Source organism: Colobus angolensis, unplaced genomic scaffold, assembly GCF_000951035.1.
Source record: "Colobus angolensis palliatus isolate OR3802 unplaced genomic scaffold, Cang.pa_1.0 Scaffold387, whole genome shotgun sequence".
NCBI classification, from domain to species: domain Eukaryota; kingdom Metazoa; phylum Chordata; class Mammalia; order Primates; family Cercopithecidae; genus Colobus; species Colobus angolensis.
In genome coordinates, this window is record NW_012117232.1 from 187,545 (window position 1) to 199,171 (window position 11,627).

An 11,627-nucleotide genomic window follows, 5' to 3' on the forward strand; every position below is an offset into this window, starting at 1 on the left:
GAGAGCTGAGATTGTGCCATTGCACTCCAGCCTGGGTGACAGAGCAAGAATCCATCTCAAAAAAAAAAAAAAGCTTTGAAGAATCAACTTACACCTTCCATTGGATGGAAATGCAACCAGGGGCTGTGAATTTAAATACCACAAATACTTAACAAATGGATCTGAAAATACCATTCACTACCCAAGTGATTTGAAAATAAAAGAGCGGAGAGAATTGTTCCCCTGCTAAGAATCACATAATGGTTGTCTTTTTCCAAATTTATAAACAAAAAAAATTAAGTTAAAGGATAAACTCTTCAAGTGTTAGGTTTCCCCTAGGACTATCTCTACTTTGGAATTCTCTATCACCTGTCAGTTATTAAGATCGCTCAAGGCCAGGCACAGCGGCTCACATCTGTAATCCCACCACTTTGGGAGGCCAAGATGGGAGGGTTGTTTGAAGCCAGGAGTTGGAGACCAGCCTGGGTAACAAAGCAAGACTCTGCCTCTATGAAAAAAAAATTTTAAAAACGATTGCTCACATGTTACATGCCCAGCAGAGTCCTCACTGAACTCCCAGGAACATCTCAGAGACTCCCCCGCTTTGTGCCTGTGCCCACACTCCCTCCATCCAAGCACTCACTGTATCTGGTGAAGCAGAAACACTTCGGTGTATTTCCCCAAAGTACAGCTGGCCATGGTTTCAAATGGCCACTCCAGCCCAGGCATGTGAAAGTATCCAATGACCACGTGATATCCGAGCTGCTTGATTTATATATATTCACACTGACAGGTAACAGCTGATGGGTGCTTTTAATAATTTCTGTACATTTATTTAAGATTTATATTCATTTAAGTACCTGTTTACTCGGTCCATGATTTACGATTTAAACTCTTTAAGAAGTATAAATTTGGCCCAACCATGTGGAAGAACACTGAGTTAACTACAGAAGAAATGCTAATGAAACATTAAAGAAGAGATCAAATTGACTACTAAACCAAAAGGTATCTCTGATAAGGAAGACGTCCAAAAAGAAGAGCTGGGGGAAAGGAGAGGAAGGGAGAAACATCTTAGGATGATCAAAGGGAAGTAGCCAATGCAAATAATCAATAAGCTGTAATTAACATAGAGGAAACACAGTCTCACAAGATGTATGGCTGAAATGAACTGAATATCGTTTGTTTTTGAGACAGAGTCTCACTCTGTTGCCCAGACTGGAGTGCAGTGGTGCAATCTCGACTCACTGCAACCTCCGCCTCCAGGGTTCAAGCAATTCTCCTGCCTCAGCCTCCTGAGTACCTCGGATTACAGGCGCCTGCCACCATGCCCAGCTAATTTTCGTATTTTTAGTAGAGATGGGGTTTTACCATATTGGTCAGGCTGGTCTCGAACTCCTGACCTCAGGTGATCCACCTGCCTTGGCCTCCCCAAGTGCTGGGATTACAGGCATGAGCTACCACACCCAGCCTGAATACTGTTTTTATATCAAACATGCCTATTATTTTATTTGCTGTAAATAATAGGCTCTCCCTATTTAAAAGACAGTTTCTTACAGAAATCTTAGATGTTTTATAGAATCGGCTTTATCTTCTGAAACTTGTATTAAATCTGTACCTAGCCATTAATGCGCAAGGTTTCATCACTGTATGTGTTAAGGAACTTATCTAAGAACAAGAATGCTAACTTGTTTATATTACAGTACATAAATACATCAAAGAATGGCAATAAGATTTCATTAACCACACCTAAGATCTGCTAGAACAGATAAAACTGGTTACATTCAGATTATCTGTTTGTAGCTCTGGCTCCACATTCAAGTCCCCAGGGATCAATTATATTGTTAACTCCAGCCCCTATCATCTGACAGGTTAAGAGATATTTGTTGAACCAAATTGGTAACTGAGCAATGAAACTAATGACTAAATGTTAATTCCATGACAGTTAAACAAATGACACACACAGAAAACTCATATAAACCAATACAAATGTAAGAACACATTCATTTTGACCTTAGTGGAAAAAATTTCGATAAATAACAAATTTTTTAAAGACAATATCTAATGCAACTAAGGTGATGGTGAAATGTGATATTCATCATGTCATGCATAATGACACACATTATTGCGCGCAACATTGCTTTCTGCACTACAAACTAAATGATGGCATTATCATCTTAGTAGACAACTTGGCAATACTGTCATGATATAAATATTATTTTCCTATAAATGTAGTGAGTCTAACTTCTAGAGAATTCATCATGAAAAAGTACTTCAGGCCGGGCGTGGCGGCTCACACCTGTAATCCCAGCACTTTGGGAGGCCAAGACAGGTGGATCACAAGGTCAGGAGATACAGACCATCCTGGCTAACAAGGTGAAACCCTGTCTTTATTAAAAATACAAAAAAAATTAGCCAGGCGCAGTGGTGGGTGCTTGTAGTCCCAGCTTCCCAGGAGGCTGAGGCAGGAGAATGTTGTGAACCCGGGAGGCAGAGGTTGCAGTGAGCCAAGATCATGCCACTGCACTCCAGACTGGGTGACAGAGAGGGACTCTGTCTCAAAAAAAAAAGATAATCAAAGGGCAGAATTTCCAGTCTCATCACCTGACTGAGATGATGGAGAAGAAAAAATGGGACTGACAGGTGACTAAGGAGGGTGTGAGGGCATTTAATGCCCTAGGGCAGGGGTCACATGCTTCTTATGAAGTGCCAGAGGATAAATACCATAGGCCTTGCAGGCCTTATGGTCACTATTGCAACTATTCAACCCTGCCACTGTAGTGAGTGGCTGTGTTCTAGTAAACTTTTTCACAAAGCAGGTGGTGGGCTGGATTTACCCTGCAGGCCAAAGTCTGGTGACTCATGGACTAGAAGATAGAGGGAATTGAAGGCAATTTGAGGAAGAAGTTTATGGGTTCAATTTTAGCAGGCCATATCAGCCGAGATGTTCGAGAGAGATGGCAGCATCATTCTAGGAATAAAGAGACCCCAGGGCTGGAGGCATAAAACTGTCACCATGAGATGGCCGGGGGCGGTGGCTCACGCCTGTAATCCCAGCACTCTGGGAGGCCGAGGCAGGTGAATCATGAGGTCAGGAGATGGAGACCACGTTGAAACCCCGTCTCTACTAAAAATATAAAAAATTAGTGCCTGTAGTCCCAGCTACTCAGGAGGCTGAGGCAGGAGAATGGCCTGAACCCAGGAGGCGGAGCTTGCAGTGAGCTGAGATGACGCCACTGCCCTCCAGCCTGGGCGAGAGCGAGACTCCGTCTCAAAAAAAAAAAAAAAAAAAACCTATAGGGCTAAGATCACCCAGGGGAATGGTCTGAGAAGAAAGGAGACCAAGGACATTTCCCTGTCCCAATATAACAGTGGATACCCAATGTCACTTCAGATCACTACGGCCCTGGAAACGAATGAACATTACAATCTAACCTCCTGGAACTCCTACTTTTTAAAAAGAGGGCTCCTATTTTTGAAGTGGGGCTTTCAGTCCCTTTTCCAAGATAAATAAGTTTAAAGTTTCAAATTTATAGATGAAAATTTCGTAATGGCTAGAAAATAAGGCAATTCTAAAGTAAAGTGCCTATCAACTTCTGTAGATTTTTATTATGAAATATTTTATGTACAAAACACATATAGCGTGTATGTAAAGTGTAATGAAAAGTGTTTGTAAAGTGTATGTAAAGTGTTTATTATTATAAAGCAAATGTACCCATCCACATCTCAAGAAAGTAGTTCATTACAAATGCCACTGATAACTTATTTATTTAGAGAGGGTCTCACTCCATCACCCAGGCTGGAGCACAGGGGCAGGATCAGTTGACTGCAGCCTCGACCTCCCAGGCTCAAGCAATCCTCCCACCTGAGCCTCCCAAGTAGCTGGGGACTACACACACATGCTATCATGACTGGCTAAATTTTTTTGTGTGTGTAGAGACAGGTTCTTGCTATGTTGCTCAGGCTGGTCTCAAACTCCTGATCTCAAGTGATCCTCCCACCTCAGCCTCCCAAAATGCTGAGATTACAAGCATGGATCACTGTGCCCAGCTCACTGACAACTTTTCATACCACAAGCATTAGTCTCTAAACTATAAATGAAAGCAGGCAGCCCACAGCCAGATAATGCTTGCAGATGTTTTCTCTCGCCAACAGTGGGTTTTTTTCTTTTTAGTTGCCAACATTTAAATATCAAGAAACTTCACATGAAAATTAGCATTCTGGAGTATCATTAAAAATGGAAGATGCAGCTTCACTACTCCCACATTCACTATGGCAACAAGTGGCTAGAATTGAAGAGCAGGTCTCCCCTTTGAATGAACATGCACTCACCAGTTCACTGCAGTCCCCCCATTCCCTACTGTCCTATACCCGCCTCCCATTTCACTTATTTATTTTACCCATCCTGGCACTTGGGTTTGTGACCCCTGCTTATATGATTGTGGTTTCCAACCTTTGGGAATACGGGAAATATTATTTACAGTAAAAAAAATTTACCAGACTCTCAACAGGTACATAACTAAAAGTAAGACAAGTCCACAATCCCTATCACCATTTTGTAATCCAAAAAGTTCTAAAAAAACAAGTCTTTTTTTGTAACTTATTTGGCAACCAAAGTTGACCTGAACTAATATTAAACTACATATAATCTTTATGCATATCCATTCAGTGGTAATATATGTATATATATTTTTCTATACTAATAATAATGTTTGGTTACGGGGTTTTGTCCCAGATCCCACTGGAAGTATTATATGACAACGGTATATGTGCATTATTACTTTTAGAAAACTCTGAAAAATTCTGAATTCTAAAACTCATCTGGCCCAATGATTCCAGATAAGGGACTGTGGGCCTATTACACTTTTAATCCCTACCTTTAAGAAAATACAAACACAGGCCAGGTGTGGTGGCTCACGTCTGTAATCCCAACACTTTGGGAGGCCGAGGTGGGCAGATCATGAGGTCAGGAGATCCAGACCATCCTGGCTAACACGGTGAAACCCCGTCTTTACTAAAAATACAAAAAATTAGCCGGGCGAGGTGGCGGGTGCCTGTGGTCCCAGCTACTCGGGAAGCTGAGGCAGGAGAATGGCGTGAACCCGGGAGGCGGAGCTTGCAGTGAGCTGAGATCGCGTCACTGCACTCCAGCCTGGGCGACAGAGAGAGTCTCTGTCTCAAAAAAAAAAAAAAAACACAAACACAGCAAACAGATGAGAGTTTAACATTGTTTACATGGATTTGTACTTCACTAATTGTTACTACAGCATCTACCTACACTTGAGAAACTGAAATAGAACGATAAAGGTGAAACATCCTGTGCTCTGACAAAAATGCCCAGTGTATGTACTGTCTGCAGCACCTTAGACCATAATGTCAGACTTGGAAGGTTTTGTCTCGTCCACTCTGCTACAAAGGCAATTCCATAATAGAGTAACATGACACTTGCACATATAAAAGATGATGCTAAATGAATACATCTTTTTATGGTTCAAATTTATAGATGAAAATTTCCTACCGGTTCATTTTTATGGTTTTAGGGTTCATTTTTTTCCCCAGTGAAGAATGGATTTTCACTCACCTACAAATACTTCTGGATTTCTTAGCACGTAAACTACATAATAAAGCCATGAAAGATGAGATTGAGAAGCTGCTGCAACAACAGAGGACCTCTTTCCACTGTGCTCTATGCAGAGATTGACGGAATCCACTCAGATTGAAGCAAAGCACACATTACCTATCCATTCTCAGAAACATCGTTCAGAGTTCCCCTAGAAAAGGCAGAGTGGGCAGGCGCAGTGGCTCACGCCTGTAATGCCAGCACTTTGGGAGGCCGAGGTGGGTGGATCACCTGAGGTCAGGGATTTGACACCAGCCTGGCCAACATGGCGAAACCCCATCTCTACTAAAAATACAAAAATTAGTCGGGCGTGGTGGCTCATGCCTGTATTCCCAGCTACTCCAGAGGCTGAGGCAGGAGAATTGCTTGAACTCAGGAGGTGTAGGTTACAGTGAGTCGAGATGGCGCCATTGCACTCCAATCTGGGTGGCTGAGTGAGACTCCATCATAGAAAAGAAAAAGTAAAAGGAAAGGCAGAGTGAAGATCAGTGGGAGGAAAAGGACACAGTGGAGTAGGGGAGGGATGCAGAATGTTACTGCTGGCAACATAAGGATAAGGTTTGTGATCATCAAATACAGGAAGGGCTGACTCAGGGAAGAGAGACAAGATTCATTCAATTCGGCAGCAGGGGTCTGTTCTGGGATCAGCAGGTAGAGACACACTTTGACTCAGTGTGAGAATTCACATTGCTGGTAGTGGATCCAACGACCTAGAGAGTGATCCATTCTACACACCTCCTAGGAGCGGAGGACTCCTGGAGGTCAACAGATCTCTGTGATCAGAATTTATAGCTGCTGCAGAATCAGAAACCTGGGTTTGGGTCCACGGCTCTGTCTCTTGCGAGCTTGATGACCTCTTTGATCTCTGGCTTCCTCATCATTAAACCAGAAAAAAGTAACACCACCTCAGAGGGTTGCGATGAGAATGCAACGAAATAAATGTATGCAAAGCACCGAGCCCAGCAGCTTCATAAGCACAGAAGATGTTTAATAAACATTAATAAACACTAGTCCTTCCCTGGTGAAGAGGCAGCCCAGTTCCTGTACTCAAAAGCACTTGGGATCCAGAGTCAGAGGCCCTGGACCGAAGCCATGCCTCAGACACTACTTAGTAGCTGTCCAAACTTAGAAAGTCAGGTTTCTTTCTCTTTGTTTTTTTTTTTTTTTTTCTGAGACAGGGTCTTGCTCTGTAACCCAGACTGCAGTGAGGTGGTGTGGTCTCAGCTCACTGCAGCCTCGACTTCCCAGGCTCAGTTGATCGTCCCACCTCAGCCTCCCAAATAGCTGAGACAGGCACACACCACCACTCCTGGCTAGTTTTCTGTATTTTTTGTAGAGACCAGGTTTCACCATGTTGCTCAGGCTGGTCTGAAATTCCTGGGCTCAAGTGATCCTCCCATCTCGGGCTCTCAAAGTGTCAGGATTACAGGTGTGAGCCACCCCACCCCACCCGGCCAGGTTTCCATCTTTGTAAGAGAGAAGTGATCATTGTCAGGAGACCGAGATCCAAGCCAGGTGGTTTAGCACAGCACTTCATACACTAAACCACCATAGAAATGTTGATGACTGTTACTATCAGACCCTTTCGAGATTTCAGTAAAGGCTGAGCTGTTTTTCAACAAATCCAAAGAAGTGAAAATGTAATATCAGGGTAAGGTACAGCGAAAAAAAAGAAAAAGAGGGACTGTCAATTTCTGAGTCCTTCTAGACGAGCAGTTGGGTGATCCACAGAAGAATTTTGTTCAGCTGCACATAGTGTCTCTGCAGTTTAATTTGGATTAAATGCCAGCTAGTTAAAATGCAGATTTCAGAAAAACTCCAAAGGTGGTCCACACTGGACCTACATTCCCACGCAGCCCCTTTGGTGGGACACGGACCTCCAGGTCCCCTGTGGCCTTCACATGGCCAAGTTACTGATTCATTTCATTGGCCTTGCCCTCTAGGCATTTGGATTTATAACCCTGGGTTATCAAAAAACAACTATCTGTGAAAGCATTCAGACCTCCAGGGGAAACTTCAGTCACCAAAGAAATAAATACCCAAGGAGATACTCCCTATCAGAGCCTCGGTACTATGATCTCCTAGTTGCCTCTCAAATTCCTTTTTTCCTTGACACGTTTGTAACTTCAAGATCTTCATCCCAGTGTACTTCTTCCTCTACTCAAGACATCATCTCCCCCAAAACACCATCTGTGATTATCTGCATCTAAGGGTTTTCAAGAAACAAAACCTCTCTCTTTTTAGCAGGACTACAAAAGACACACCATGACCTTTATCTCTTGCCTAATTACCACCCATTACCATCCACTCTCAGTCCATATGGTTTGGGTGCACTGACTCCAGTCCACTTCTGGGGAAAGGCATGTGACCCAGAAGCATTCAGAGCCAATCCTGGGACTTGGGCCACAGTGACTGGGAGATGAGTATTCTTTCCCTCTGAGACCTGGAAGATGTGGGAGTCTCCCAGTGGACACAGTGCCTACCTAAAGAGAGGAACCGAGGCCGGGCGCGGTGGCTCGTGCCTGTAATCCCAGCACTTTGGGAGGCCAAGCCTGGCCAACATGGCAAAACCCCGTCTCTACTGAACATACAAAAATCAGCTGGTCCTGGTGGCACAGGCCTGTAGTCCCAGCTACTTGAGAGGCTGAGACGGGAGAATTGCTTGAATCTGGGAGGTGGAGGTTGCAGTGAGCCACGCCACTTCACTCCAGCCTAGGTGACAGAGCCAGACTCCATCTCAAAAAAAAAAAGAGGGGAACCCCCAGAAGAAGCCAAATCTGCAGTCACACTACTTTTGAGCCATTTACGAGCCAATCAATTCCTGTCTTTGCTATGAATTGGGTTTTCTTACAACCAAAAGAGACCTAACCAATACAAGAGATATTTGAAATAAGGGTGAAAAGGAAGGCAGAGAAAGGTGCTCAAATTTTCTCCTCTGGGAAGCTTTTGTTACCTTTTGTTACCTCCCTCAACCCAATAACAGCTGGGTTTTGCTCTGTGCATTAGCCACCCCTCTTAAGCACTTATCTCATGTATATAATTATTTTTTGCTTGCCTATCTCTTCCACATATCTCCTGAGCTCCCTCAGGGCAGAAACCATGCTGTATTCACCTTTGATTCTTTAACACCTTGGATAACAGCACACAGTGTAGGCTCAACAAGTGTCTGCTGAATGCATGAATCAACAAAAGGCAGGTGGACTAAAAGAACCATCCTACTCCTCTGGGACACTCACACCATGAGACCACCACATAAGCCTTGCCCCTGTGAGTTTCAGGCCATCTTCTCAAATAGACTTACCCACCCACTGTAAACAAATTGCATCATGAGAACTCATTCCTTCCAGGCATTACTAATTCTCCACATGTCCCTCCCCCGGAACCTTACAGTGAAATTACTCAAAGGTCTCCCTTCTGAGGAGAATATCTCACAGTAAGACACCACCTACAGTTCCACGAATTGATAAACCAAAACACAATGGGCATGATATTCACATATATAATGTCCTTCTCCACCTAGATCACAGGGGCAAAAACAAAAAACCCCTTTGCTTTCTAGCCTTCATCTTGACCTAAAAACACCCAGAATCCTGATTCTGGGGCCAACCAACCACCTACTTCCATACAAAAATAATTCTAGGCACTCTCCTGCCTTCGTTTATCTTCCTGAGTCCTTTCTGATTACTCAAGCAGAAAACACACACACACACACACACACACACAGACCCCTAGGAAATCAACAGCAAATAAGCGACAGGTTTCCCAGCAAAAACAGATGTTCTGACTTGGGGTGCATAATTGCCACACCCTTAATAGTTCTGTAATAGCTTCAGCTTCCACTGGCATCTAGCAATAAAGATTTTTAAAGACAGTCAAAGGTCAGGCCCAGAATTATAGCTCCAGCATGAATCACCATCTACTCTATCCAATTCACGTTTTCCCATACTTGGGCCCACACCACCAGGGCGATCCAGTAAGAACTCAAATACTGGAATTAACAATGTCTATTGCACGCTGACTATGGGATAGGAACCACAGCAGACCCTGGGAATCAAAGGAGACACAGCAGGGACTCTCAAGGTGTTTAATCTGATGGAGAACACACACAAAAGGCAGTCACAGCACAGAAAGACAAGTGCTACACGGGATTACCAGAACGTCCAGGAGAGGTATCCAATCTATGCTGAAGCATCATAGAATGCCTTTCAGAGGCAGAGAGACCTTTCCCAGAAGGCTGAAGAATGAGCACGAGGTGCCTGGAGAAAAGGTGTGGTGGGAGAGGCTTCCAGGAGTTTCAAGTAGATGGTAGCGTAAGAAAGCAAGACCTCCTGTGGAAACTGAAGGTAGGCAAGCATGGCCGGAATTTTAAAATGTGAAGGGGCCAGGCAAGGTGGCTCAGGCTTGTAGTCCCAGAACTTTGGGAGGCCGGGGCAGGCAGATCAGTTGAGGCCAGGAGTTGGAGACCACCCTAGGCAACATGGCAAAACCCCACTCTACAAGAAATACAAAAATTAGCCGGTGTGGTGGTGCCCACCTGTAGTTCCAACTACATGGGTGGCTGAGGCGGGAGGTTCGCTTGAGCCCAAGGAAGTCAAGGCTATAATGAGCCAAGATCGCACCACTGCACCCCAGCCTGGGTGACAACGGAAGACGCTGTTTCCAAAAAAAAAAAAAAAAACGTGAAGGGAGAAGCCCCTAAGATGACCCAGGAGCCAAAGAGACCCCAAATAGCTTGGAAGATTTAAGTCTCAGAACTTTGTATAAAAAGAGTGAAAGTCCCTTACCTGTCACGAACAATGTAAAAACAGGCCAAACTGACTATCTGACAAACGTATCTTAGCACTTACTAAATACTAGTTCCACAATACACCTTGCTCAGAACACTAACAAGGGTAGGAAACTCACAAGAAAGTATCATGTGCTTGTAAATTGTTCCTTGAAACATCAGCCGCCATTACCACACGTGTTTACCTTCCTCTCAGCATTATTTCTTTAACTTTCCTGCAAATAACAGAAAAGTAGGTTTGTCTGGGTTTTACGGGCAGGGATCAACCCTGAAAATAAGAGTTAATTCTCACCACAATAACACGGTAGGGAATCGAAAAAATTAAACAAGGAAACTAAGCAAAAAGATGGAGGAAATGAAACAGTAAAAAGCAAATTTAGAAAACTCTAGAGGAAGTAAAAGTATTTTCATACACTCAGAAAAAAGAAGTGTCCCACGTGCTTCAGCCAAACCAAACTCCCCTTAACTGTTAAAAAACGAAAAACAAAAGAAGAGCTGTAAAAAATTCATACTTTCATATCTCTTTGCTGAATAAACACTAAATCGGTACAGTACAGCCAGCTGCCCTGAAAGACCTTGAAATTAATTAGCCGCAGATAACACGGCACATGACAGTCACCTCCAGAAACTCTCAAAAACCACAAATCATTTCTTGTTCTGACAACCTGATCTACCAACTCTGCCATTTAATAATCAATAATGTTTCTTGTTAAGCGCTTCAGCCGTAGCAAAGGAAGATAGAGAAGTGTTTGTTTCCCAACCTACGGTGAGACTTTTTAAATTGGCGCAAGGCGTCTCCATAATCCTTTTCTGCCAATTCCAAATTTCTAAATGTCAAGAACTGGTAGCAGGAGACCAGTTCGTAGGAGCCCTGGTTTTGAGACAGCACCACCTCCGAATTCCCTCAAAGGGCGTTCTGAACTCACTGAGCAAATCCGACTGGCTTTCATGTTCCCCTAGCCATTTCTTGCCGCCATGTACTTAACAGGAGAAGGACCTGCAAACAGCGGGAGCACCGGGAAAGCCTGGGAATGCGGCCCCCCATAGCACAGCGCACGACACAGCGTTACGGACAGAAGTCACCGTTGTTGAGCCCAAGGCAGCGATCCGGGCTGGCTCGGCCCCCGGGAAGGGAGAAGAAGGACCGGGTCTACTCCCCGAGGGCGATGCTCCCGGGGCAGGGACAATGGGCAGGGGACCCCGCGGGATGACGGAGGAGGCGGCGGCCCGCCCCAGCAGAAGCGG

At 44.2% G+C, this 11,627-nt stretch overlaps 1 protein-coding gene across 1 annotated transcript in view; it reads right to left on the minus strand.

The window, feature by feature from the left end:
- Window positions 1–10,601, minus strand: part of ARHGAP17 (Rho GTPase activating protein 17) — a 103,121-nt gene extending 92,520 nt beyond the window's left edge. The window contains exon 1 of the mRNA XM_011954619.1: window positions 10,502–10,601. Coding sequence (XP_011810009.1) covers window positions 10,502–10,551 — 50 coding nt within the window. The 5' untranslated portion in view covers window positions 10,552–10,601. The remainder of the gene's footprint in view (window positions 1–10,501) is intronic.
- Window positions 10,602–11,627: the final 1,026 nt, after the last annotated feature.